The sequence below is a fragment of the Pituophis catenifer genome, unplaced genomic scaffold (assembly GCF_029215685.1).
Source record: "Pituophis catenifer annectens isolate HBS135680 unplaced genomic scaffold, rPitCat1.0.hap2 SCAF_7, whole genome shotgun sequence".
NCBI lineage: Eukaryota > Metazoa > Chordata > Lepidosauria > Squamata > Colubridae > Pituophis > Pituophis catenifer.
The window spans coordinates 76,499,014-76,526,613 of NW_027256887.1; the positions used below are offsets into that span (position 1 = coordinate 76,499,014).

Sequence of the window (27,600 nt, forward strand, 5' to 3'; positions counted from 1 at the left end):
GGAAGCGCAATTTTTTTTTTTAATTTGATTTATATGCCGCCCTTCTCCGGAGACTCAGGGCGGCTTACAAGGCGTTAAGCAATAGCCTTCATACTTTTGTATATTTATACAAAGTCAGCTTATTGCCCCCACAAACTGGGTCCTCAATTTCTGGTACTGGCCTCGTCTTTCTCCCCCCTCTTCCCCTCTCCGGGCGGGAAAGCTACGGATTTTCCGCCCAACCTGGCTGGGTTTTGGGTGTGGGGGAGATGAGAGAGGACCGCGTGCGGGGAGAAGGGTGGGGGGGGGGGCGGAGAGTCCTTGGCCGGAGGAAGGCGAGGGAGGAGGGGGGCGCGCGCCACGAGCTTCCTCAGTGAGATACCTCCCCCTCGCCGGACTTAAGCTTCTCCCCCCCCCCCCCAGTCCGCCCGCCGCCGCCACTGCCCCTCGCTCGCTCGCTCTTCTCTTCGGCTGACTCTCCCCCTCCCTCCCGCCCGTCTTTCTTGTCCTGCAGGGATCCCAGCTGAGTCTCAGCCTAGCCGGGCAAAGGCGCGGGAGCCGCGGGAAGCGCACCATGCCCGGGACGCGACTGCTCCTCCGCCTGGCTCTCCTCTGCGGCTACACGCAGCTCCTGGCCGAAGCCAGCTCTTGGTGGTGAGTGGAGTCGGGTTTCTTTTTCTTTCTTTCTTTCTTTCTTTCTTTCTTTCTTTCTTTCTTTCTTTCTTTCTTTCTTTCTTTCTTTCTTTCTTTCTTTCTTTCTTTCTTTCTTTCTTTTCTTCTCTCTCTCTCTCTCCCTCCCTTCCCTTCTTTCCTCTCTCTCTCTCCTTCCTTCCTTCCCTTCCCTTCCTTCCTTCCTCTCTCTCCCCTTCCTTCCTTCCTTCCTCTCTCTCTCTCTTTCCTTCCTTCCTTCCTTCCTTCCTCTCTCTTTCCTTCCTTCCTTCCTTCCTCTCTCTTTCCTTCCTTCCTTCCTTCCTTCCTTCCTTCCTTCCTTCCTTCCTCTCTCTCTTTCCTTCCTTCCTTCCTTCTTCTCTCTCTTTCTTTCTTCCTTCTTTCCTTTCCTTTCCCTTTCCTTTTCTTTTTTCCTTTTTCTTTTTTCTTTCTTTTTTCCTTCCTTCCTTCCTTCCTTCCTCTCTCTCTCTCTTTCTTTTTCTTTCTCTCTCCCTCCCTCCCTTCCCTCCCTTCCTCTCTCTCTCCTTCCTTCCTTCCTCTCTCTCTCTCCTTCCTTCCTTCCCTTCCCTTTCTTCCTTCCTTTCCTTCCTTCCTCTCTCTCTCTCTCTCTCTCTCCTTCCTTCCTTTCTCTCTGTTTCCTTCCTTCCTTCCTCTCTCTCTTTCTTTCCTTCCTTCCTTCTTTCCTTCTTTCCTTCTTCTCTCTATCTCTCTTTCTTTCTTCCTTCTTTCCTTTCCTTTCCCTTTCCTTTTCTTTTTTCCTTTTTCTTTTTTCTTTCTTTTTTCCTTCCTTTCTTTTTCTTTCTCTCTCTCTTTTTTCTTTCCCTTCCTTCTTTTCTTTTTCTTTTTTCTTTTCACCATGGTGGTGGTGGTAGAAGAGGAGGCGGTGGTGGAGAAAAGACCCAAGCCCCGTAAAGGGATGCCGACCTCCTTGGGTGGAGGGGAGAATGAGAGAAAGCGAGGGCTCGCTTGGAATGGCTTTCTCTAAAAAGTGATTTTCTCTTAACTTTTCTCCGTTGCCTCGGTTGAAAGAAATCCGAGCTGCTCACCGGGGGTCCAATCAGTGCCTTTGCACTTTTGAAGCACGGCCCGTTTATAAAATGAAATGAGATAACTGATTGTGCCTTTCTTGCCCTCTGGAGAATGAGACGCTTCCAAAACCTTGTTCCTCACCCCCCTTACACACACACACACACACACACACACACACACACACATACACTTACTTACTTACTTCTTGGAGTGCCCTGCCATCACCTCCTCAATCCATCCTATTGATGTAGGTGTAGGGAATCTCTTACATGCCCCCAATCTACAGTACAAGGCAACAGTTTGCAGGTAACTTGCTTTGGAGCAGATTCAGTGGCTGCTGGACTGAAGCCTAGGAAGAGGTCATCTTCTTGTCCCAAAACCATTCTGCATGGAAAGTGTTTTCCCAAAGCTCACAGTCAAAGCAGGCTCTTTTCCCTGAAGACTATGACAGACCCTTAACTTGTGGGAAAGATCCTTTGTGGATAGTTAATTCAGCTACTTAGTTCCAGGGGCCAAAGCTCTATTTAATTATCCATCTCATGGGGAAGCTGATGTGAGTCAATAAACATGAACCAGTTGGACGCTTATGTGGTTGTTCTTAAATAAGGAAACCTTAGCTTCCCCATTCCAAACTATTCTCTTTGAGTTTGGAAAGGTCTATGACAGATGTCTTCAAACTTGGCAGGTTTAAGACTTGTGGACTTCAACTCCCAGAATTCTCCAGCCAGCATAGCAGCATAGCTGGCTGGAGAATTCTGGGAGTTGAAGTCCACAAGCCTTAAAGCTGCCAAGTTTGAAGACCTCTGGTTTATGACTTTATGCTCTGATTCTGCTGAGACACAAAGCCTTAACACTCAAAAAAGGCATTTCTCGACAATCCCAACAGTGCTTTTTTCCCAAGAGGCAACTGCACTTTCTGGTTTTTCTTTGATGGACATTTCGCTTCTCATCTAAGAAGCTTCTTCAGCTCTGACTGGATGGTGGGGAATGGAAGGATTTATTTCTTGACAATGTTTTCCTCATTCCAGGTCATTGGCTATGAATCCAATCCAGAGACCTGAGATGTACATCATTGGAGCCCAACCAGTGTGTAGCCAACTACCAGGGCTGTCCCCAGGCCAGAGAAAGTTGTGCCAACTATACCAGGAACACATGATGTACATTGGTGAGGGGGCTAAGAACGCCATCAAAGAGTGCCAATTTCAATTCAGGCAGAGGCGATGGAACTGCAGCACAGTGGATAACACATCTGTCTTTGGCAGAGTTATGAGCATTGGTAAGTGAAGGAAAAACTGAGAAGGCAAAGGGCACGGGTGGCCATTCAGAAGTTCATGGATGGTTTGCCTGAAGGCATCTGGGATGGAATGGCTTGAAGGCACAGAGAACAAAGCTGGAACAATGAAAACTGCAAGGACAAAAAGGGTCAAAACAAGTTCTGGTTGGGAAGTATTTTAGAGGGAAGCAGCAAAGCTAGATGGAAAGCGGCAGATACTTAACCACGATGAGAAGAGACACTCAGAAAAAAATAAATTGTACACAGATGAGAAGTGGATTGCTAGTAGTATGAATGTTGCATAAGAGCATGGAGATTCAAAAGTCGAGTGAAACCAGTTGGAATGAAAGTGGCTTCTGGAGCAAGGAACAGGGAAATAGACCAAGCGCAAGGATGAAAAGTAGAGCAATTTGGGTGGCATTGCTGTAAAAATAGAACAGCTGTCAAGATAGAGGTAGAATAAATAGTGTAGAGACAGAAAATCTGCCTAAGAGTACGAGGCTAAATTTTCATGCAGAGCTTGAATCCATTAGACTCATCAAAACGAGCACTAGTGGGGACAGATAAATCCCTAATTTAATCCCTAATTAAATTCTGCAATGCCAAATTGAACTGTTGTTTCATCAGTCTCAGACTTGATGTTGCTTGATGTTCTCCAGATGTGAGGAGTTGCAACCCCAAGCAGGTCTGTGTTGCTGTAAAATATAAAAATATAAAAGATGCAGTATTAAAAATGATTTTTCAACAACCTTGTTAGATGCAAGAATTAATGAAAGTTTGTTGATCTCTAGCTGGCCGGCATGATAAATTCTATGAGTGATGAAGGTTTTGTTTGTTTGTTTTAAATAAGGAACTATTTGTTTGAAATTACTTAAAACACTTGGTTTCTCACTTCCTTCAGTTGTGTAGATTAGAACAGCTACTTTTGCTTTCTGTCAAGAGTCTTGTAAAAGTCAAACGATGGAAGGAAAAGCTGTAGTAAGAATGAAATCCTCTAATAATAGGAGACGTCTAATGATAACATACATATTCCTAAGAAAAATGCATGATTGTCTCTTGAGGGCAACTTGAGGGCATCTTTTTATCTTTATCAGCACGATGCATTTATTTGTTTGCATACTATCTAAATCACTTGTCATGACTATAATCTTCCCAATCTGAGCAATGTTCTTATCAGTCACCTCTATATTGCCAACTTGAAGAGCTCTCAGAAAGTATTAATCACTGAGTAATTAAAAGTTTATTACTGCCTTTTAAAATGAGATGCGTTGGAGAAAATACTGATGACGATATACTGATGGATCGGATTTCTAGATGTGTAGCAAAAAAATGCACTTTGTACTTGGTTTAGATGCACACTGTTGCCTGAATATTATCCCAAGGCTTAGCCGCAGTATTAAATTTTGTTTTCAAAGTTAGAATCAGGCTCTATCCAATTCATTTTAATTCACCATAAATTTAAAATTGATAAACTATGGGCCAAATTTAATTATTTTAAATCTATTTTTAATCGTACTTTATGTATAAATGTTTTTATTTTGGCTGTTCACCGCCCTGAGTCCGAAAGGAGAAGGGCGGTATAGAAATTCGAATAATAAATAAATAAAAAGCGCCTGGAAAGGCAGCTTCAGAAATTCCTCGTCTTTCTGATGCTGTGATTCTGTCTTAAAGATAAACACCTGGGGGCAACAGGTTGAAAGAAGGAAAAAAAGTTGCAGTGTGAAAGCCACATATGGGGATAAAGCATTAAGCTTACATACTTACTGGTATGTCGGTTTCACTCCATTTTTCCATAACAAAAACTGGCACTGAGGAATCTCCTGATTCTCAGCACTGTCTCTGGTGTGCCTCAGGTGATGTATGGTGTCATCAGACTATGAAAGAAAGGTTGGTATCATAGTGTATTCTGAGTAGCTGAGTCACTTTCTCCCAGTCTGTAACCCCCTTCAGATGAGTAAACCTCAACTACCAGGATTTCCAACTAGCCTGGCCATTGTTGAGAATCTTGGAAGTTGTCCTTGCATCAGAAGGAGAAGGCTTGGCTCTGAGAAGTCCTGCTTTGGCAAAATTGGAGCTAGAAGATCTTTAAAAGGGGGAGGAACAAACTACAATGCCCAGGAATAAAACTAGCAACCCTAACCTTTTTCTGAACTCCCTTCTTTCTTCCTCTCTACTTCTAGAAGGGTTAATCTAGCAAAAAAAAAAAAAAAAAGCCAATTACAATCTTACCTGAGAACCTGCTTTGTTGAGAAATACCTTTTTAAAAAGCCTTCTGATTGAGGGGTCTTAGGTGCTCTCTGAGCCTGATTGTTTTCCTGCAGATGTTTTATTACCTGAAGTAGGTAACATCATCAGTGCTGATGATGTTACCTGGTTTGGGTTGATGAAAAGTCTGCAAGAAAACAACCAGGCTCAGAGAGCACCAAAGGACCTCTCATTTCAACCCTGAGCTGCACATAGTCTCCTTCTCTGATTAACCTGCCTTGTCTTCTTCCCTGCCTTTCCCAAGTGGAAGATATCCTGGCTTGCAAGCCCTTGGCAGGAAGGAGGTGGGGTGGGGTGGGGAGCCCTGATAACCACTTTGCTATTTGCTTTCTCCATGCTGGTGCACCTCCAGGAAAGGCAGCAGGAAGCCTAGCCCTATCCACTACCTTGAGACTTCCCCAGGGTGCCAACTGCTAAGTGGCAAAAGGCACTCATTGACAGATCATTGCAGAATTTGAATTGAGGTGTGAGCTGGATATATTGTTCTCGGTCCTTTTGAAATGCAACTCTCCCCTGGTAAGAAATGGAGAAATCCGGGCTGAGGTTTGATGTGTAAGGATAATAAAAGCAAGGTGTTAAAATGCAGCTCCCTCTTTTCCCCCAGCTTCTCAAAGTAGAAGCCCCTTTAATGGATTCCCTTAGAAATCCACTTCGTTATTCAGGGCTATTGTATTTCAGTTTGATTAATTGTAACACATTACTCAATCCAGAGCTGGCACTGATGTTAGTCAGAAAAAGGCAACTACCCAAAGCAGCTGATTTGGAGCTTAATAAGAGATCAGCAAATAGATATACTGTATTTTTACATCTGTTATTTTTCCACTGTTGTCCCAAGGAGAAAGAGTACAACTTTGGTACTCTTCAGTCTGCACTTTGATTTTGTGTGGGTGGGTGTAGGCAGGGCATCTTCAGACAATTGCAACATTGCTTATATTGTGAGTTGTAAATGATTAGAGCTGTGGCACAATGGATAAAGTTACAATAGCTATGAAGATGTAAACTTAAGTAAACACAGCGAGATTCACATTTGATTAGACAAGTTTAGTACTTAACAAGGGACATTAAATGCATCCTTCCCATAAGGGTAATTTAAATTAAAAAAAAAAACTCCTATGTGTAGAATGTAGATAACACTGAAAAATGACCCTTTTCCATGGCCTATCCTGCCATAAAAACATTCACAAGTGAATGTTATGTGTGTTTATTTGGGAGTAAATTCCATTGCCCTTAGTAAGTGCAACCTAAAGGATGGAGTGGTAAAAGGGCAGCATTTCCTTAGGGTCTATTAGGGGCTGTAGAGTGATGGTTGGGGCAGAGTTGACACCAGTAGCAGGTGGAGCCAGGGCCAGACGATGAGCCCACCATATGCTTTTTTTTTGTTCTTTCCTGCTCTGCATGCTGCTGAGTAGGGATCAGATTGCTCCTGGTGCTGAACTGAACTCACTGGACCACACAGTTTAGCCGGGCCCCCCAAACTTTCAGATTGTTCATCAATTTTCTCTTTCTTTCTTTCTTTCTTTCTTTCTTTCTTTCTTTCTTTCTTTCTTTCTTTCTTTCTTTCTCTTTCTTTCTTTCTTCCTTCCTTCTTTCTCTTCCTTCCTTCCTTCCTTCCCTTTTCTTTCTTTCCTTTCTTCCTTCCTTCCTTCCCTTTTCTTTCTTTCTTTCTTTCTTTCTTTCTTTCTTTCTTTCTTTCTTTCTTTCTTCCTTCCTTCCTTCCTTCCTTCCTTCCTTCTTTCTTTTTCTTTCTTTTCTTTCTCTCTTTTCTTTCTTTTCTTCTCTCTTTTTCTTTCTTCTCTCTCTTTTCTTGCTTGCTTTCCTTGTAATTTAATACTACTTTAACAGTACTATGTTACTGTAAGTTTGTTTTTTTATACTATAGCAACAGCAATGGATAGTCCCATTGACCATTGGAAGTCAATATTGACTACTCTAGGGAATCCTGGTTTAGAACTTGGGTTGAAGTTCATAAAAAATGAGGCTGAGGGGTAGTGTGCAGTGCGTTGAACTAAAACAGGCTGACATAGATTCACGTTTCTCCTATCTTAGGTAGAAAATCGAAATCAGAAATTGCATATATTGACAATTACTGTTAAAAGCAAAATCTCTCTCTCCCCCCAAAAAAGTTGGCTTATTCATCACCATTCAAGCCATCCTGCTTAGTCTCTGAGCCTAAACAAAGTTAGCAGAATATACTGGAGTGGAATATACTGGGACGTTAACCAAAAATCCAGAAAATGGCAACACTCTTCTACATTATTTCTAGGAAAACTAAACAGAAATGTCCATAAAGCTATGTAGACTTGAGGTTAACTAGAAGGAGACAGCTGTTATGCAATAGTATCATATTTTCGCTCAACATTTACAAATAATGGGAAAAACATGACTTTACAGTTTTATTTGTATACTGCTTTTCTGTTAAAATATGCCCCCCCCCTTTTTTTTGGTCACTATTGGTATTATGTATATCCCATGCTAACACTGTTTTTGTTCCCTTATTTACTTCTGTCTCTGATGGTTGATTGATGAGACAATTTTGCATTGTACTTTAGGACTGAAATCTACCCCTTATAGTGCAAATGCTTCAAAATGGTCCTGAGTCTGGCGCTACAGCCTAATGTTGGGTCGACAGAGTTTTTAGGGAAAAAAGATTGTCAAAGCCATGATTTTCACCATTAAAAAAAAAAAATCAGTGTTTGTCCCCAAGGATTAATTCAGAAGTAACACTTCTTGAGGGGGAGAGCAAATAAAGTCAAAAGAAGCTTGTTTCAAATCCTGTCCGTGTTCCCTGTTTCGTAAAGGACTACAGTTTTATTCTAGAAATGTTACATACAGTAGTGGCCAAAATTGTGGAAACCTTTTGGGAAAAGTGTATTTTTGAGGTTTGATAGATAATAACACCACTTTTTTTTTTTTTTTTTTTGGAGTTTCAAGATAATCATATTCCACTGCTGGAATGGCCTGGGAATAGCCCAGACTTTAACCCAATTGAAAATCTATGGAGCCAACTAAAGAAACTTGTTAGACAGAAGCAACCCAGCAATAAAGCCCAGTTAATAGAAGCAATCATTCAATCTTGGTTTCACATTATAACAGCTGCAGAACTAAAAGACATGGTTCACTCCATGGGAAGACGTTATAAGTCCGTAATTCATGCTAAAGGTTACCCAACTAAGTATTAACTGACATGGTGATAATTTTTCTATAGCTCGTTTTTGCTACGTGTTTCACTTTTCTTCTTTATACTGTAACTATTATTCTAGTAGCAAATCCTTCATAAAAGTTATTGCATTACATTCTTGATTAAATTATCTTTCCATTGATATATAATTTTATGGTACTGCTCCAAAAAAGTAGTGTTATTAGCTAGTGTTAGAAAATACACTTTTCCCAAAAGTTTTCCACAATTTTAACCACTACTGTACATGAAATGAAGTATAGTTGACCTCATTAACAGTTTTCTTCAAGAGCTTTCCCATAGTTAGATATTCTCTACCGTAAAGGTTGCAAGCTTTCATTTTGCTGAGTTCTTTGGGGGAGACCAATTGGGAACTTCATGCTCTTAGAGTTGGCAGGGACGCCCATTTTCCCCTCTTTCTTCTTTACACTCACTGCCATTCTTTCCCTCTGAACTAGTACGCACATCGCACATAGCTTTATTGTGGCTTGGTTCGGGGTTTTTTTTTGTGTAAAGCATTGTGTAAACCCAGCTGTTATAGGTTTATAAACCACGTTGGAGCCATCCCTGCCCTGGTGTGATATGTGAACTCAGCTTTTCTCTTTTGGACATCCCATTCCCCCTTCCACCCCATCCCCATTGTTCTTTTTTACTTCCTTCCCACCCAGGACGATGCTGGAGAAGAGACAAATTGCTCTTGCCAGAGATCCGTACTAATTGTTTGCAGAGGGCTTTTGAAATTAGTTTGAGGATGAAATTAGTGAGGTTGCCCACTCTTGCTCTCTTTGGCTGTTCTACCTGCTTAATTGCTATAAGAGCATAAATCTTCCTTAGAAGAACTTTGCTGCATCAAATTGTTGGACTGATCGCTTTTGTCTGCGTTCTCCTCCTAGCAGTAGCCATCTGGGAAACGGATGGTACATCTACTTCCTACTTGATCAGAGTTAGAGTCAGCTATTTTGAGGTTTATGGTCACTTCATGAGCAATTGCTTGATCGCAATCTCTAAACTGATGTTTCAGGGATCACTCTGAAACAAGTACACTCTTCTGAATGTTCTTTGGAATAGATTTCTTTTTTACTCGACACAGCGAGGAATTAGATGACCCCAACAGCAGTCACAATAAAACCACAAGAGGGAAACAGGTAGTTTTATGTCTTTTAGCTGTTACAAGAGTTTTTGTTTGACCAGAATTGTGTAATGATGCCAATAGCTGGACAGATGCACGGGACACTGATTTAAATAGTGCTCATGCCATCCTTTGTAAAACAAATCCAGGAAGAATTCCTGTAAGACAACCCAAAGAACAATAAATTAGAATATAAGGGAGTGGCTGATGTACTAATGGAATCAAGAAGCTGCCGGTCTCTTTACTGCCAATCCCTCCCATAGGTTTGAAAATCTTGACTCCTTAGTAGGAAAATTTGAGAGGCTGTCTTCTTATAGCAATAGCACTAGCACTTACACTTATATACTGCTTGATAGTGCTTTTACAGTCCTCTCTAAGCGGGTTTACAGAGTCAGCCTATTGCCCCCAACAATCTGGCTCCTCGTTTTACCGACCTCAGAAGGATGGAAGGCTGAGTCAATCTTGAGCCTGGTGAGATTCGATCTGCCAAAGTGCTGGCAGCCGGTGATCAGCAGAAGTAGCCTGCAGTGCTGCACTCTAACCACTGCGCCACCGCAGCTCATTATGGTTCTATAAGTTATGGTTCTATAAGTTAGTCCTGGACTTAAGAACCACAATTGAATCCAACATTTCTGTTGCTAAGTGAAACATTCGTTAAGTGAATTTTGCTCCATTTTATGACCTTTTTTACCACAGTTGTTAAGTGAATCACTATAGGTAGTTAAGTTAGTATTATAGTTGTTAAATGAATCTGGCTTCCCCATTGACTTTGTCAAAAGGTCACAATAGGATCACCTGGCCTTGAGACACTGCGACCATCATTAAATATGAGTCAGTTGCTAAGCGTCCAAATTTTGATCACACGAGGATGCTATGACAATTGTAAGTGTGAAAAAGGGTCATAAGTCACTTTTTTCACTGCCATTGTAATTTTGAACGGTCACTAAATGAACTCTTGTATGTCAAGGACCACCTGTACATAATAAAAAAAACCTTTGCTAATTGTGGCTATTTCAATACATCGTTGTGGAGGCATCCCCATGCATTAAAGGAACATATTCTGAGATCCCTTTAAAGTTAGCTGTATGTGCTGATTCAAAGTTCTTGTAAGATGCTTGTTCATTGCAATTATTGGGAGCGAAATGTGGTGGATCTGGGCAGGATGGGGAACCACAATAGTACACGGGCAAACGATTGATACAAACTTAAGGTAAGCCACTTCAAACTCGATTGCAGGAAATACGATTTCAGCAACAGAGTCATCAATGCCTGGAATGCTCTACCTGACTCCGTTGTTATAGCCTCAAACCCTCAGTTTCAACTTCAAACTGTTTACCATGGACCTCACCAGTGGTGAAATCTAAAATTTGTTACTACCGGTTCTGTGGGCATGGCTTAGGGGGGTAATGTGACTGGGTGGGCGTGGCCAATTTTTTTTTTACTTTTAAAACCATTTTTTCTACAACCTCTTCGGTGAAGAGGTTGTAAAAAAATGCTTTCAAAAGGCTCTGACGATCCCAGCTGAGTTGCCTGATTGGCAGAGGGTTTTTTTCTTTTAAATGCCTCTGCCGATCAGGCAACTCAGCTTGAGGCATTTAAAAGAAAAAAAGCCTCTGATGATCGCGCGGCTCAGCTGGGCATGGCGGGGGGGCAGGGATTTTTGCTACCGGTTCTCTGAACCACCCCCCTCCATCGCTACCGGATTGGGTGATCCGGTCCGAACCGGGAGCATTTCACCCCTGGACCTCACTCCCTTTGTAAGAGGTCTGTAGAGAGGAGGCGTGGATAAGCGCACCAGGGTCCCTACCGTCCCTGTCTTACTGTCCCGATTTATTTGTGTTTACTTCCCTTCTTTATCTTTATGTTCATACCTATACTTGTTATCTTGTACATGTTTGACAAACAAACAAATAGATAGGATTTATAACAGGCTGAGCATGCTGATATCAAATACTGTAGCTTACAAATTATGAGGAAAACTGAAGTGAGGCATCTGATTTAAGAAAGGTATCTCTGTAAGTTGGAGAGAGAAACCATTAAGAGATGAGCCACAGTGGAATTGAATGCATTGATTATTTTTCCCAACCATGTTCCCAGTGGTGGAATTCATAATTTTTTATACTGGTTCTGTGGGTGTGGCTTGGTGGGCATGATGTGGCTTGGTGGGCGTGGCTTGGTGGGCGTGGTGTGGCATGGTGGGTGTTGCTCGGTGGGCATGGCAGGGGAAGGATACTGTAAAATCTCCATTCCCTCCCCACTCCAGGGGGAAGGTTACTGCAAAATCCCCATTTCCTCCCAATCAGCTGGGACTCGGGAGGCAGAGAATAGATGGGGGCAGGGCCAGTCAGAGGTGGTATTTACCGGTTCTCTAAACTATTCAAAATTTCCGCTACCGACTCTCGAGAACTGGTGAGAACCTGCTGAATACCACCTCTGCATGTTCCACTGTTATTTAACAGAGATAGACAGGACAAATTTCGTTTTCCCAGCCTAAAATTTACAGGGTTTCTCTGGGCAGTCATTGACGTTCTATCCAACAGCTAAGCTCTCAGAGTTCCTGTGAGGATAGAATATAAAGGAGAGAACATTGCACATAATGTTGAATAAAATGTATCAATGAAATAGTACTGAATATTAAAAAAAATATATTAGTCTAAACTGGATTCCCCCCTCCTTACTTTTTTGTGATTATGACAAATATGGCTTTACATAGGTTGTGACACCTAGCTCAGTGTCAAGTGAACCTGAGGAATCGCTAAATATCAGGAGGGTAAAATATATATTTATTCTGTGTAAAGGACTAGCTTTGTAAGGTTATTCAGAAGGCCAAGAAAAGGCTAGTAATAAAGGCGCTGCAATTTTTTCCCCAATCATCTGGGCAATCCGTCAAGTAAGTAGAGCCTTTTTCTATTTCTGTAGAGTTCTCTTTTTGTCTTCATGGGGCTGGTTTGGACTCTCTTAGTCTTGCTTTAATCATTGAACCTTATTTATGTTTGTTGGCAGTGTATGGATTTTCTGAGTTCTAGCTATCGTAACTAGCACCGCTAATGTGGAGTTTTATAGGACTTCCAGCATCAAAGTTCATATTCTTGCAGTGCATCTGGAACTCAGTTGAAATTGTTGCCAATTTGTTATACTTGTTAAAGATTATTATCAGTTACTTTGTCCACACAGATAACAACCTGATCCTAATGTAATTATATGAACCCAGTGACTGGAATTCATTTATTAGAAATAGGCAGTGGTGAAATCCAAATTTTTTTACTACCAGTTCTGTGGGCGTGGTTTGGTAGGTGTGGTGTGGCTTGGTGGGCGTGGCTTGGTAGGCATGGCAGGGGAAGGTTACTGCAAAATCTCCATTCCCACCCCATTCCAGGAGGATACTGCAAAATCCCCATTTCCTCCCCACTTCAGGGGAAGGATACTGCAAAATCCTCATTCCCTCCCCACTCCTGGGGGAAGGATATTGCAAAATCTCCATTCCCACCCCACTCTGGGGCCAGCCAGAGGTGGCATTTGCCGGTTCTCCGAACTACTCAAAATTTCCGCTACCGGTTCTCCGAACTACTCAAAATTTCCGCTACCTGCTGTATTTCACCCCTGGAAATAGTTTGCCAGATCAGTTTATTGGATAAACCACAATTGGCTGTATTATAAACTACGGTTGAGTAAATCTACACATGATAATAAACCAAAGCTGAATAAATTAGAATGATATATAAGCCAAGTGGCGCAACTCTCCACAATTATCTACAAGGGATAGGCAGATACTGAGATCTTTCTTCTATATGGATTCAGAAGGTTACAATGATAGTCAATCTTGGGTGATCTCAGAAGCTAAGCAGGTCTACCATAATATAGCACTTGGACTGGAATCACAGAGTTGAACCTCAGAACCAGAAGTAAAAAAAATAAATATCTTAGATATATCTGTATCTATAATGCTGCCAAGAATTGCTGCAGTCACTAAGAGTCAAACACAACTTGAGGGCATCTTTTCCATTTTAAACAAAAAATATCATTCATCAGTTGGAGTTCCCAACCTGGATCGGTCATGACATTTGCTATAGCTACTGGCAGTTTCCAATTCCTGCCTATTCCATCTGCATCATGTAACAAAACCTCAAAGATAAAATTCTGTCCCTGTTCTAACATCCTCCTCCCATATTGTACAATCTAAAAGTAAAATAAATTGGCACGAGGAACTGTTATTCCTGAGAGCAATCTCTCAGACCTTCCTTCGATGCTGGAGAGGGTGCTTTATTATACCTCTTTGCCTTCTTGGAAATCTTTTGGCTCACCCAAATCTTTTGATAACTCCTTCTTGTCTGTAGCTGGTTAAGTTTTGACTTCCAACAACAGCTATTTAGTAACAAAGCACCTATGTTCTAATAGAACAGGACTCCTGCTTTCTCTTCTAATTTCTAACTTTCCCTTGTATTCATACACCCCAGCTCCATAATCCTGAAAGAAATCTTAAAATAGAAAGCAACCTTTATTCAGCTGTTAACATTAAATAGTGGAGATTTTTGTAGACCGTTATTAGTTATGCAATCACACCCATCAAGATATAAATGTGAGTTAGAATCTTCTAACACCTCCTCCTCCTCTCCTCTCTTCTCTCTCTCTCTCACTCATTCACTCACTCACACACATACACAGCACGCAGGATTCAGCATTCCTGCAAGGCAAGTTAAATTATGAATGATTTTAACAGATTAACAGAGTTGGAAGGGACCTTGTAGGTCATTTAGTCCAACCCCCCTGCCCAAGCAGGAGACCCTGCCTACACCATTTCTGACAAATTTGCCCCTTATTATCTATGGATGTTGCTGCTGAGCCAGGTTTTTTATCTAGTGTTTCACAATTAAGTGCAACTTTTTCACTACTGTTATCATACTGCTTTCATTAGTGCAACCCTATACACTTACTGTTTGGGAGGAAATTCCATGGACAGTATTGGGCCTATTCCTACATCATCATCTGAAAGTTTAGTCCAGTGGTGAAATGTAAAATTTGTTACTACCAGTTCTGTGGGCGTAGCTTGGTGGAGGAGGGGTTAATGTGACTGGATGGGCGTGGCCAACTTTTTTTTAACTTTTAAAAGCATTTTTTCTACAACTGAAGAGGTTGTAGACAAAATGCTTTTAAAAGGCTCTGATGATCCCAGATGAGCCGTGTGATCATCAGAGGCTTTTTTTTTTTACTTTTAAAAGCATTTTTTTGGCTGAAGAAAAAATGCTTTTAAAAGACTCTGATGATCCCAGGTGAGCTGCCGATTATCAGAGGCTTTTTTTTTACTTTTAAAAGCATTTTTTCAGCCGAAGAAAAAATGCTTTTAAAAGTAAAAAAAAAAAAAAAAGCCTCTGATGATCGCGTGGCTCGTCTGGACATGGGGGGGTGGGCAGGGATTTTTGCTACTGGTTCTCCAAACCACCCACCATCATCACTACCGGATTGGGTGATCCGGTCCGAACCGGGAGCATTTCACCCCTGGTTTAGTCCCATTCTAGTGTGCAAAAATTGTACTGCTTTGGCTGAAATATGTCCATCATTAGTCTTGTTTCTCACTTATATAGCTTCTTTCTTTCTAATCTCTTTAAATACTAATGAAAATGTTTTTCTCTTACATAGTTGTATGCAGTAATTTTATCATTATTCTATTAGATATATGGATTATAATTATTGAAAGTAGTATATTTAACCCCAATTCAGTCATTTGTTCTATTCAGGGGAAAGATCATCCAAATTCATTTATCACTTTGGTAGTCTCAATACCCTAAAGTCTTCAGAGAGGAATGGTGACACACCGAGGATCGGTGGATGTAACAGATGGTGCCTTTCTTTTCAGAATACTACTCTATCTGTTCTTGGCTGATGTTTATTCAGGAGCACAAAACCAAGGAGAACTGAAGGATATTTTTGTATTGGAAGAAATTGAAGAAATTATGGGGGGTGGGAGAGATGAAATACGTTTGAGCTATAACAGAATGTGGAATTTGGTAGAGCAACCATCCCAATTGGACACCTTCCCGTTGTTTTGAATTCAGAATTCCCAGAATCAATTTGTAATTTCTACAGTCCTGGGAAGGACCCATATTGAGCAAAGCTGTGTTTCCAGTAGAGCCCCAAAGGACCTCTGGGTCCCTATCAGAGGTGGGTTTCAGCAGGTTCTGACCAGTTCTGGAGAAGCAGTAGTGGAAATTTTGAGTAGTTTGGAGAACCAGTAAATACCACCTCTGACTGGCCCCACCCCCATCTATTTTCTGCCTCCCGAGTCCCAACTGATTGGGAGGAAATGGAGATTTTGCAGTAACCTTCCCCTGCCATGCCCACCAAGCCACACCCACGGAACCGGTGGTAAAAAAAAATTGAATTCCACCACTGGTCCCTATCAGTTAACTCTTGTGACTTTGATGATCTCTTCGCTTCCCCTCAGGTAGCCGAGAAACTGCCTTCGCGTACGCTGTCAGTGCCGCAGGAGTCGTGAACGCCATCAGCCGCGCCTGCCGCGAAGGAGAGCTCTCGACTTGTGGTTGCAGCCGGACAGCACGACCCAAGGACCTGCCCCGGGACTGGCTTTGGGGTGGGTGTGGGGACAATGTGGAATATGGCTACCGGTTTGCCAAAGAGTTTGTGGATGCCAGAGAAAGGGAGAGGAACTATGCCAAGGGATCAGATGAGCAGGCCCGGATACTCATGAACCTACAGAACAACGAGGCAGGGCGCAGGGTAAGATAATTTTAATTCTCTTCTATTTCTCTGTAGATTAGCTTTCTCATCTCTCTGTGCTCCTAGATGTATTTTACTGGAATTCCCTTTGGACCATCCAGTAGGGCCACTGAATGGTATTGCTTGTTCCATTGTTATCTTTTCATTGGTTATTTTAGGAGAGAAAAGAAAAAAATTTAGGAAGCTATTTGTTCCAGTTCCCCTCATCCCAGCCCATGGAGAGGAAGTTCTGCATTTAAATTTTAAGGGCCAGGAGACTAAAACATATGAGGAACAGTTACAGAAATTGTGTATGGCTAGTCTAGAGAAAAGAAGGACCAGGGATGACATGATAGCAGTGTTCCAATATTTGAAGAGTTGCCACAAAGAATAGGGAGTCAACTTATTTTCCAAAGCACCTGAAGGTAGGACAAGAAACAATGGATGGAAACTTAATCAAGGAGAGAAGCAACCTGGAATTAAGGAGAAACTTCTTAACTGTGAGAACAATTAACCAGTGGAACAGCTGGCCTTCAGAGGTTGTAGGTGCTTCATCCCTGGAGGTTTTTAAGAAGAGACTAAACAGCCACCTGTCTGAAATGGAATAGGGTCTCCAGCTTGAGCAGGGGGTTGGACTAGAAGGTCTCCAAGGCTCCTCAAAACACTATTCTGTAAATAAATAAAAATCTCATTTGAGAATGCTAGGCTAGGATTTACTAACACTGGCGTCTCCAACCCTTTAGCGGCATTTGATCCCCTACATCAGTGGTCCCCAACCCCCGGTCCGCGGACCGGTGCCGGGCCGTGGAGTACCTGGCACCGGGCCGCGCAGCGGCCGGGGGACATAAACGCTGCAGCGCAAAGGCTCCTGGGCCGTGCGCAATGGGCCGTGCGCAAAAGCTCCTGGGCCGTTCCCCCACCCCTGCGCGCGCTCAGCGGGCCGCGGCGATAAAAAGGTTGGGGACCACTGCCCTACATGATCTCCCTTGGTGTTTCCACCCTGCAGAAAATACAGTTTCTGGAATGATGGACAACAAGACATACAGTCCCATTCTGTTTTCAAGGAAGGTCATCCATCAGGGATTGGAGAAGGGATTGTCTCAGTTATAGACACAGTCCTGACCCCATCCCTGCTCCACTGCACTCAGAAGATTCAACTTCTAGCTTTATTGCCTTGTTTGTTTACCTTTGAAGGTTATCTCGGCTTGCCCTTTCCTCCCCCGTCTCTTTCTCCTCTTGATTTCCGTTTTTGCCTTCTTTCCCATTAGCCTGAACCTTATTGTTCCAAGGGGCTCTTAGGCATTGGCAGACATGCTGCATTATTTATCTACACAACATGTAACAGGCCTCCAGCATCAGTCACTCGAATACCATTGAAGCTGAGAAGAAGTTTGATTGATAAACTGTATAGTAATTCTTTACAAATTCGCTTGAGATTACATCTCTTATGAGAGAAGAACCCAAAAGGAATTTGAGGTGGAGAATAACAGAAGGGCTGACATAAGCAAATCCCTTTGCCAGATCCTTGCAACTTGATACAAAGGGTTGGCTTTTTTGAGTGCAAATGTCTTAGCTGCCTCTGGCGCCTCCGCTCTTGATCTATTGCTCAAATATCTTTACTCCCATTTTTGGAAAAAAAAAATATGATAAAGGAGGAAACCATTTAGCTATTTATTCACTGACATCTCTTTTAAGTCAGACACATAGAGCTGAGCATCTAGTAAACACACTATTCTGAAGTAAGAAATATTGATTTCATTCAGATTGTGATCTCAAATGAATTTAGGATTGTGGGGCAATCCCTTTATTTTTGCAAATAACCATGGTGTTTCTGGAAGGATAGCGGCCACTGAAATTCCAGCAGCTTCCTTAGCAAACCATGTTTCTGTTGTACATGCTCCCCTGTACCTCTTAAGGCTGCCAAAAAAAAAAAAAAAAATACATGCAGTTTTTAAACAGCGTCAATTCATACATAATTTCCAAATCATAGGAAGTACTAGTTCCACTATGATCTGCAATAGTCAGATCCCCACCTTGAATCTTGTGTTTAAACTGGACATTTTAAAAATGATTCAGGTAAATTGGGACACATTTAGAAAAAAGCTGTAAGGATAATTGGAGAACTAGAGGCAAAATTCAATGGAGAGAAATGGAAGGCACTGGATTTCTTTAGCTTTGAAAAGAAAAGATTGAGCGGGAAGGCAAATTTCAATTGGATGTCAAGATTTTTGTAAGGGTAAGAGGAAATTTAAGTGTGGAACCAATTACCCAGAGTAGTGTTGTGTTCCCATTATATATGTTCAAGAAAAGGTTAGACAACCATCTATCAGAGATGCTTTAATTTACATTCTTGCACGGTTCAAAGGGTTGATCTTGGTCACTTAAATAGCTTCTTGACAATAAATTTAGTGTGCAGTTCATTGAATTACTAGCAGATTATTCTTCCCCCGACCTCCACTTGGAAGAGGAGTAGGATTCATGTCAACCTTCAAGTTAGACCAGACTAGAAAATCAGAGTCATGCAGGCTAATACCACTTTTATTATAAAGTTATAGTAACAAGATCTTGCAAGTCAGAGTGCCTTTCCCTCTCCCTTTATTTTCATGAAAATTAGGGAGAGTATTGTTTGAGATTTTCCTCAGGGTACAATTTAGCCCCAGACTCAGGTTTCTTTTATCTGACTATTTTTTTGGTAGTAGCTCTTTCTTCTGTTCCTCAAGGTCATTCCTTCTTCCCATTACAATGCTCCTTAGTCTTAACATAAGGCTCTTGACTCTCCTTTATACAACACTGGGGCATTTTAGGGGAAGATATGCCACCATAAGAACTAAGAGCCTGTTTAGTCTAACGCAGGAATGTCAAATTTGATTTCATTGTGGGACGCATCAGGGTTGTATTTGATCTCAGGGGGGCGTGGCCAGGGGGCATGGCCAACTCAACATCACTCATGTTGGGGGGACCTGTGGTGGCCAGAGTGCTCTGCCAGCGAAAACAGGCTCCCGAGCTCCGTTTTCAGTTGTGACAGCTTCCTGAAATCCCCTGCCAGTGAAACGAGCTCTGTTTTCACTGGCTGAGCCACCACGGGCTGATCCTTTGCTGTTTCCAGGGCAGCCTTGAGGGCCAGATCTAAGCACCCCATGGGCTGGATCTGTCCTCCGGGCCTTGAGTTTGATACTCCTGGTCTAGCGGTTAAAGTACCAGGCTAGAAACTGAGACACTGAATTTTAGTCCTGCCTTAGGCATGAAAGGTAGCTGGGTGACCGTGAGCCAATCATGTTCTCTCTGCCTAACTCACCTTACAAAAGGGGCGGGGAAGGATGGCCCTTTTATGACTTGTGGACTTCATCTCCCAGAATTCCTGAGCCAGCCACCCTGAGCCAGAGTGGAAGCCCACAAGTCATAAAGGGGCCATCGGTCCCCACCTCTGCCTTGCAAGGTTGGTGTTATGGGGAAAATACAAGGAGGAGGACTGTTACATAGGTTCACCACCTTGTGTTATTTATAAAAATAATAATAAAGGCAGGATAATAAAAAATTCAAAATAAATCTAGTTTAGTTTTCACCTTCAATTGTCAAATGATCCAGTGAATGCTAGAGTAAATCACCATGCATCTTACTTGTAGTTTGATGCTAAATTATTCTTTTGTTCTTTGGACACCACCGGAGCACGGTGGCTGAGAAATGTAAACTTGCTTTTCCTACCTAAAAGTTTTATATATCTTGTGTTCATGTCAGTGTAACAAAGAGTTAATAATTTGCTGGATCTAACAGGAAAAGCAGGGAAAAATAATTAATGGATGGATCATTCCAGTCCTTTTAATCTATACATCAAGAGTTTTGGGGGGGGGGGGAAAGAATAAGGACCATATTACACTTGAAAAACACTGCTGTATACTAATATTGTTGTAGGTACAAGAGTTGCTGATTGTAAAACGGCAAGGGTGTGATGTATTGCACATACTTAAAGGTCTGAAAGCAAGCAAGCAAAAGTTAAAAGACCAAGGCTGCAAACAGCACTGAATTAAAATCAATATATAAATCCAAGTAGGAAATGCATCGGTTTAGAGATTGTAAAATAACAATCCCTAATAATTATCAGCCTCTCATAGGCCTTTTAAACCACCTAAAAAAAGCATCTGGATTAAAGAAAGAATAAGAGGACAGTTGTGTGAATTTTTCTTGGAAACACATTATTAAGGAGTTAAACTGCAGCTGAAAATGTCTGGTTTTTAACTACACCTGTTAAACCTGGGAGTGATAGGTATGTTTTGTGTATTGGGACTTTTCCACTGGCTAAGAATTTTGGCTGATATGGAGCTAATACATCTGGAAAAGTTCCAAGTCAGAAAATACATTTTTTCCCCTAGCAATTGAGGATTTGCTAGGATTTGAAAGAGGAAACAAGGTTCTTTAATGAATCCTGTTCGTAATATTTTAAAATATTGTTTGGCATTTGTCTGCTACTCTTTTGTGTGGGACCCACGGCAAAAGTCTGATGGAAATTTTATTCAAAAGATAACACCAAGAAAATACAATTACTTTTCCTAATATTAATAGAGTGACTGGTTTGAAATCAAAAGAAGAAGAAAAATACAATTTTTTCTTAGCAGATTTTAGATAGCAAAAGAAAAGGTGAGAATTCCAATGTTTCTGAAAATTTTCAGGCATGCATTTATTGCTTTATGTAGAGAAGGAAGAGTGTTCCAGGCTTCAAAAGTCAAAATGTCCTCTATATTCTGCAGCCTTGGTGGTACAATGTACCTCTTTTTGTGTGGATTCTTAGTTCCAGCCAATTTCTTATGCTGGATTGGACCAATTTTGTTTGCATCATTTGTTTATCACTACAAATTGCCTTGAAGACAGTTTTGGTTATTACCATTTTGTTTGGGATGGACCTAAGCCACACCTCCCACTGCAGATAAATAGAGCAGACCATAATTTTGCCAGGCAGAGAAAGCAAAAATTGATTCAGTATATCCCTGGCTAGAGCCAAATCAGTTTTCCTCTTGAAGTGGATTTTAAAAGCAGCCACCACGAGAAACAGTTGGCAAAACAGCTGGCTCAGTTCAAATTGGATCTGACCGAGAAGGAGGCTCAGCAGAAGCTCAGAGTTGGACCAATGTCAACTTCTTGATATACAAATCAAATGTAAGGACTAAAAACTGAAGCATTGATTTTTTTTAAAAAAAAATGAATGCCTAGAATGAAGCGTACAGATTTTCTTCAGCTTCCAATTTTCTAAGGTAACCAACAATTCACCAGAATGACTCCTGCCAGATTTGAATATTATTTAAAAGAAATCAGGGAACTAATTCGTATAATATTTTTATATTCAGCTGATGTGGCCTGGGTAGTAAACTTGTGGTTGATGTGTTATATTTCTTGGAGATGCTATTGTGGTTATTAGCTTAGTAAATAAATTTAAAGTCATTATCAGTGTAATGATTTACCGTAAGTCTTACCTTTCCTGATATACTTAGGACAGTGTACATACATGTAGTCCTTGGCTTACGACTATAATAGAGTCTGCCCATTATGGTGTTAAGTTATAATAATAATAATAATAATAATAATAATAATAATAATAATAATAATAATAATAATTATTATTATTATTATTATTATTATTATTATTTCATTTCTATACCGCCCTTCTCCTGAAGGACTCAGGGCGGTGTATTTTATTTCTATACCGCCCTTCTCCCAAAGGACTCAGGGCGGTGTACAGCCTATTAAAAACACAAAAATATACAGACATCAATTAAAAAATAATTAAAATTATTAAATAATTTCGGCCCAAATTAAAACCCAAAAAGTTAAAACACCCAATTTAAAATCATTTACATTGATAGCCCGGCCTGGCGGAACAGCAAGTTCTTGAGGGCACAGCGAAATACACGGAGGTCGGAGATCTTGCGCAATTCCGGGGTCAGTTCATTCCACAGGGCAGGAGCTCCCACAGACAAGGCCCTCCCCCTGGGTGTCGCCAGCCGACATACCTTGGCCGATGGCACCCTGAGGAGCCCGTCTCTGTGGGAGCGGACTGGCCAGTGGGAGGCTACTGGTGGCAGAAGTCGGTCTCGAAGGTACCCAGGTCCTAAGTTTTATAGTTGTAAATCAGGTCGCCTACATGACCGACCTGATTTTATAACCTTTTTGTGGTGGCTATTAAGTAGTCGTTAAGTGAATCCATTGTTCACTATGGGTAATTTTTTTTGGCCAGAAACCAAAAGTAAATGCTGGTTTTCAGTACAAATGACATAAAACATGGTCATGTGTCTGCAGGACACCGCAAACTGCCATGAATGTGAGCTGGTTGTCATGCACACAACATGTGGTCATGTGACTAAAAGGGAGGAACAGCTTTTGGAAGTTTGGAATCAGGTCTTAAGAAGTCCTGAGGAGAATTTGTGAACTTCCCTGGGAATTTTCTGCACAGACATTAATCGGATCTGTAGAGATTCTCAGTCATCCAGGTCATGGTTGTCCCAAAGGTGCTTTTTCAGGAGGCAACTGGACTTTCTTGTTTTTTCTTTGAAGATGTTTCACTTGTCATCCAAGAAGCTTCTTCAGCTCTTCCCCACTATCCTGTCAGAGCTGAAGAAGCTTCTTGGGTGAGAAGCGAAACATCTTCAGAAGAAAACAACAAGCCCAGTTGCCTCCTGAAAAAGCACCTTTGGGACATTAACCAGATCCATTTCTGCTTAGCTTCAATTCAATTTTTATGCCACATTCCTTCCGGCAACTTATCTATCCATTCCTCTCACCTTCTATGTAAAGAACTTTTTAAAAAACAATTTGTAGCATGTTTACATCCTCTGTAAACATGCCACTATCAAAACATTTTCAGTCTTAATCAGTGGTAAAATGTAAAATTTGTTACTACCGGTTCTGTGGACGTGGCTTGGTGGGGGGGTAATGTGACTGAGTGGGCATGGCCAACCTGTTTCTTTTAACTTTTAAAACCATTTTTTTCTACAACTTCTTTGGCCGAAGAGGTTGTAAAAAAATGCTTTTAAAAGCCTCTGACAATCAGGCAACTCAGCTGGGATCGTCAGAGCCTTTTAAAAGCATTTTTTTCTACAACCTCTTCCGCCGAAGAGATTGTAGAAAAAATGCTTTTAAAAGGCTCTGACGATCCCAGCTGAGCCGTGCGATCATCAGAAGCTTTTTTTTTAACTTTTAAAAGCACTTTTTCGGCCAAGAGGTTGTAGAAAAAATGCTTTTAAAAATTAAAAAAAAAGCCTCTGATGATCACGTGGCTCAGCTGGGCATGGGGGGGGGGGCAGGGATTTTTGCTACCGGTTCTCCGAACCACCTGCCACCATCGCTACCGGATCTAGCGATCCGGTCCGAACCGGGAGCATTTCACCCCTGGTCTTAATATAGTTTTTAATTTGCCATGCACAACACAGGAAGTGGGCATTTCAAGACAGGATGTATAATTAGGGTGATTTTGCATTCATATTTACATACAAAATGTAAAGAAACTTTCTGACTTTATCAATGCTTTTTCCCCAAATGTTAAATTGCTTATTATCAAATTAACTTTCAATATACATGTAAGACACAACCATCCCACATATTTTATAAGACCAAGCATTGAAATGATTGCGGCAATAAATAAATAAAATCTCTAGCAACAAACCTATTATTTGATAATACGCTATAGGTAAGCTTCAGCTTTGATGACTGTGAATGGCTATACCTATATTTCCAAATAGGTATTCATCTGATTCATATATAACATTTTTAGATGCAAGTTTTATTTTTTATTTTTATTTTTTTCTTATTAGGTAATAAAGCAGGGGTGTTCAACCTTAGCAACTTTAAGACTTGTGGACTTCATCTCCCAGAATTCCTGGGAGGAATAAATGCTGGCTGGGGAGTTCTGGGAATTGAAGTCTACAAGTCTTAAAGTTGCCAAGATTGGACAGCCCTATTATAAAGTAATAATGGGAAAAGGAATTGATTGGCCACCAGGTGGCGAACAAGATGCAACTTGCCTTCTCTACAATAATGTTGATTACAATTGTAGGTTTTGAAACTCAGAACTTGACATGAAGGCAGGATGACTCAGCCTGAATTCTGTCTATTTCTTTAAAAATTGCACATGGAAGGGTGAACTAGACTCAAGGACATTTTCCCCCCAAATGCCATCACTCAGCTTAACAACTAATTCCCACAACACTGTCAAATAATTTACTATTACTATTATTCTTCTCTTCCTTGCTAGTATCTATCTCTTCCCACTTATTACTATAACCATGTTTCTTGTACCTTTCAATTTATATTGTTTTTATTTGTTTCCTAGTATGATTTGATAGCTTATTATATACGCTATTATTTGATATCTTGACTATCACTAAGTGTTGTATCTTTTTATTCTTGATGAATGTATTTTATTCTCCTTATGTACAGTGAGCATATACACCAAAGACAAATTCCTTGTGTGTCCAATCACACTTGGCCAATAAAGAATTCTATTCTATTCTATTCTATTCTATTCTATTCTATTCTATTCTATTCTATTCTATTGACTGACATACCTTTTGCATGAGATTTGTCTAGGTTGCGACTCTTCTACTATCTTCTAAGGTCATTTTACCTTATATCAGAGAGAATCAAGGAGGGGCACTGTTATGCTTCCTTGTTTTTCAGGGCTGAGCTCATATGTTACTAATAGTCTCAGTGAACCTTTTCCAAGGTCATCTCAGTACTCCTCTAATAAAACTCTGTAGCTGACATTTCTTGCTAGAGAAACACTGAATTATTAAGGACAAAAAGGACCCCTTTCTTGAGAAGTGGAATCCCTATCTGTCCTGTTTCTAGACCAATTCTGTCCTAGAACTGATCACCTCCAAATTACTCTGAGCCCCCCAAAAACTGATGCTTATCACTCTGTTCACTGGAACATAGGTACTGAAAGGCAATTTAGGGTTTTGCCATAAAGGCCTGAATCTGTACAATGGATATACAATCTTCCATAATTCTCAAATGATTTGAGTATCCCAGGGAGATTTATGAAGATAAAATTGATCTCCAAGACAAAATCTACCAGAATACAAAGGTTGGGTAGAGATTTAGCACACTGTGAAATATTTAGACCAGAGCTGAAAAATGCAGATTCAAGTCTTCAGTTGGCAACACAGATCAATAGGTAGTCCTGAATCAGATGTAGGTGGTCCTTGACTGGCCATTTTTGGTAAGTTATTATTATGAGACTGATCTGAATTTACAACCTTTTTTGCAGCAGTCATTAAGCAGATGTGGTTGTAAAGTATAAAGTCATTAAGTTCACTATCGATGTGGTTTTGCAAAAAACTGCAAATAAATGCTAAATAGTTTTGGGCAAAACTGTCATGTGACCACAGGATGCTGCAAATCCCGGGGGGCGGGGGGGGAGGGAAGGGGGGCAGGTTTCCACCTGATCTTCAGAACTTTGAATCCTGGGTATAATTAGCCTCCCCCCTGTAGATCCATTGTAACTTTGACTGGTAGCTAAGCGACTGGTCATAAGTCAAGAGTATTGGTACTCCCTCTCCCGCACAACTACCCAGAGAACATCCTGTATATCAAAGCAAGCAATTTGCAGCTTTAGAGACACATTTGCCCTTTGGCTTGCTTCGTGGCTTTCAGTGGCCAATTTTTTTAAAAAAAATCCTCCATAAGCATACACATTGAAGAAAAATGGGAGCGCCCCATCCTATACTCTGTTAAAAACATGATCCTGTAAAAATGAATTAAAGAAATGCATAAATTAGACAGGGGAAGCTACATATACAAATACGTCTCTTAGCAGTTTAGAGGAAAATAAAGGATGAGCTCTCAATACCATAAAACAAATATTTTGAAAGTGTTTTCTACACTCATCCAGGAAGTGTCTCCTGCATCAGTACCCATGTTTCCTAGAAAATAAGACCCTGTTTTATATTTTTATGAACCCTGAAATAAGCACTTGGGCTTATTTTCAAGGAGGTCTTATTATTTTGGGGGGCGTGGAGGAAGATGGGGCTCCTCTTGCCGTCTTACAGCTCTGCGTTTTAAATATTTTCAGGGAAGGCTTATTTTTGGGGGGAGCCTTATTTTAGCGCATGTGCTCAAAAGCCTGATTGGGCTTATTATCAGGGGATGTCTTATTTTTGGGGAAACAGGGTAAGCGTACTATGTCGTTAGGTCATCCCGCTATTAGGTGTTGCGTTGACCCAATGGGTTTTCTCTTCCACAGGCGGTGTACAAGCTGGCTGATGTGGCTTGCAAGTGTCATGGAGTCTCGGGGTCCTGCAGCCTCAAGACATGCTGGCTGCAGCTGGCCGACTTCCGCAAAGTGGGGGATTTTCTGAAGGAGAAATACGACAGCGCTGCTGCTATGAGAATCGGCCGCAAAGGCAAGCTCGAGCTAGTGAATAACCGCTTCAATTCACCCACCCCTGAGGACCTGGTCTACATTGACTCCAGTCCGGACTATTGCCTGCGTAATGAGACCACTGGCTCCCTGGGCACACAAGGGCGGTTGTGTAATAAGACTTCAGAGGGCATGGATGGATGCGAGCTGATGTGTTGCGGCCGGGGCTATGACCAGTTCAAGAGTGTGCAAGTAGAGCGTTGCCACTGCAAGTTTCACTGGTGCTGTTACGTCAAGTGTAAAAAGTGCACAGAGATTGTTGACCAGTATGTCTGTAAATGAAAAGGCCAGCGAGACCTACAAAGTCTATATGATAATAAATCTATATAAATCTATTTTATATATATTTGTATAAATAAATAGAGGAAGATGTTGATGTTGTTGATGATGATGTAATAATTATAATTAAAGAAGCTTATTTAAGAGACTGAAATGCTTCCACTAAAACAACCGGGCGGGTCAGGATGCTCCTTTTTAAATTATTTAGTCATGGAGCAAGGAAAAGGAAACAAACAAACAAACAAAAGACCAAGGATGGTATTTCTGTACTTGTTCTCTTGAAACGACTCTCAGCCAGAATAAATGAGAAAGTCGAGGTATGGGGCTGGCTCCAGATTCTTTGCCACGGAAGCAGTGAGAACGGTGATGGTACTAATTAATGGCAGAGATGGTCCTTCTGCTAGCTGATAGCTGAAATTCAAAGAAGATACATGTGTCTTGAGGGCACAGCCAAAGAAAAGCGCTTTGGAAGCGCAGATGGATTTCCAAAAGGACGTGAAACAGTTCTCTTTGCTTAACAACACACCAGACTCCAAAAAATAAATAAAGAAATAAATGTCCATTTTAATACTGAAGACCAATTTCCAAGACAGAAATCCATGCAAGACTGTCGCAGAAGAGCCTGGGTTCTTCATCCAAAGTTTGAAACAAAATCTTTACCTCTGACCTCAAATGTGCTGCTGCAT

At 41.2% G+C, this 27,600-nt stretch overlaps 1 protein-coding gene across 1 annotated transcript; it reads left to right on the forward strand.

Annotated features, from left to right (window-relative positions):
* Nucleotides 1–553: 553 nt before the first annotated feature.
* On the forward strand, nucleotides 554–27,600 carry WNT5B (Wnt family member 5B). The gene is made up of 4 exons (XM_070947946.1): nucleotides 554–633; nucleotides 2,706–2,953; nucleotides 15,959–16,251; nucleotides 26,459–27,600. Exons 1-4 carry the CDS (start codon nucleotides 554–556, stop codon nucleotides 26,915–26,917), a joined length of 1,080 nt encoding a protein of 359 aa, XP_070804047.1. The 3' UTR covers nucleotides 26,918–27,600.

Bases quoted from the DNA above. Each gene is read 5' to 3' on its own strand.
- WNT5B (XM_070947946.1), top strand. From the start codon at position 554: ATGCCCGGGACGCGACTGCTCCTCCGCCTGGCTCTCCTCTGCGGCTAC. The intron at 2,954-15,958 runs GTAAGTGAAGGA...GCTTCCCCTCAG, and splicing joins TGGCAGAGTTATGAGCATTG to GTAGCCGAGAAACTGCCTTC. The intron at 16,252-26,458 runs GTAAGATAATTT...TCTCTTCCACAG, and splicing joins ACAACGAGGCAGGGCGCAGG to GCGGTGTACAAGCTGGCTGA.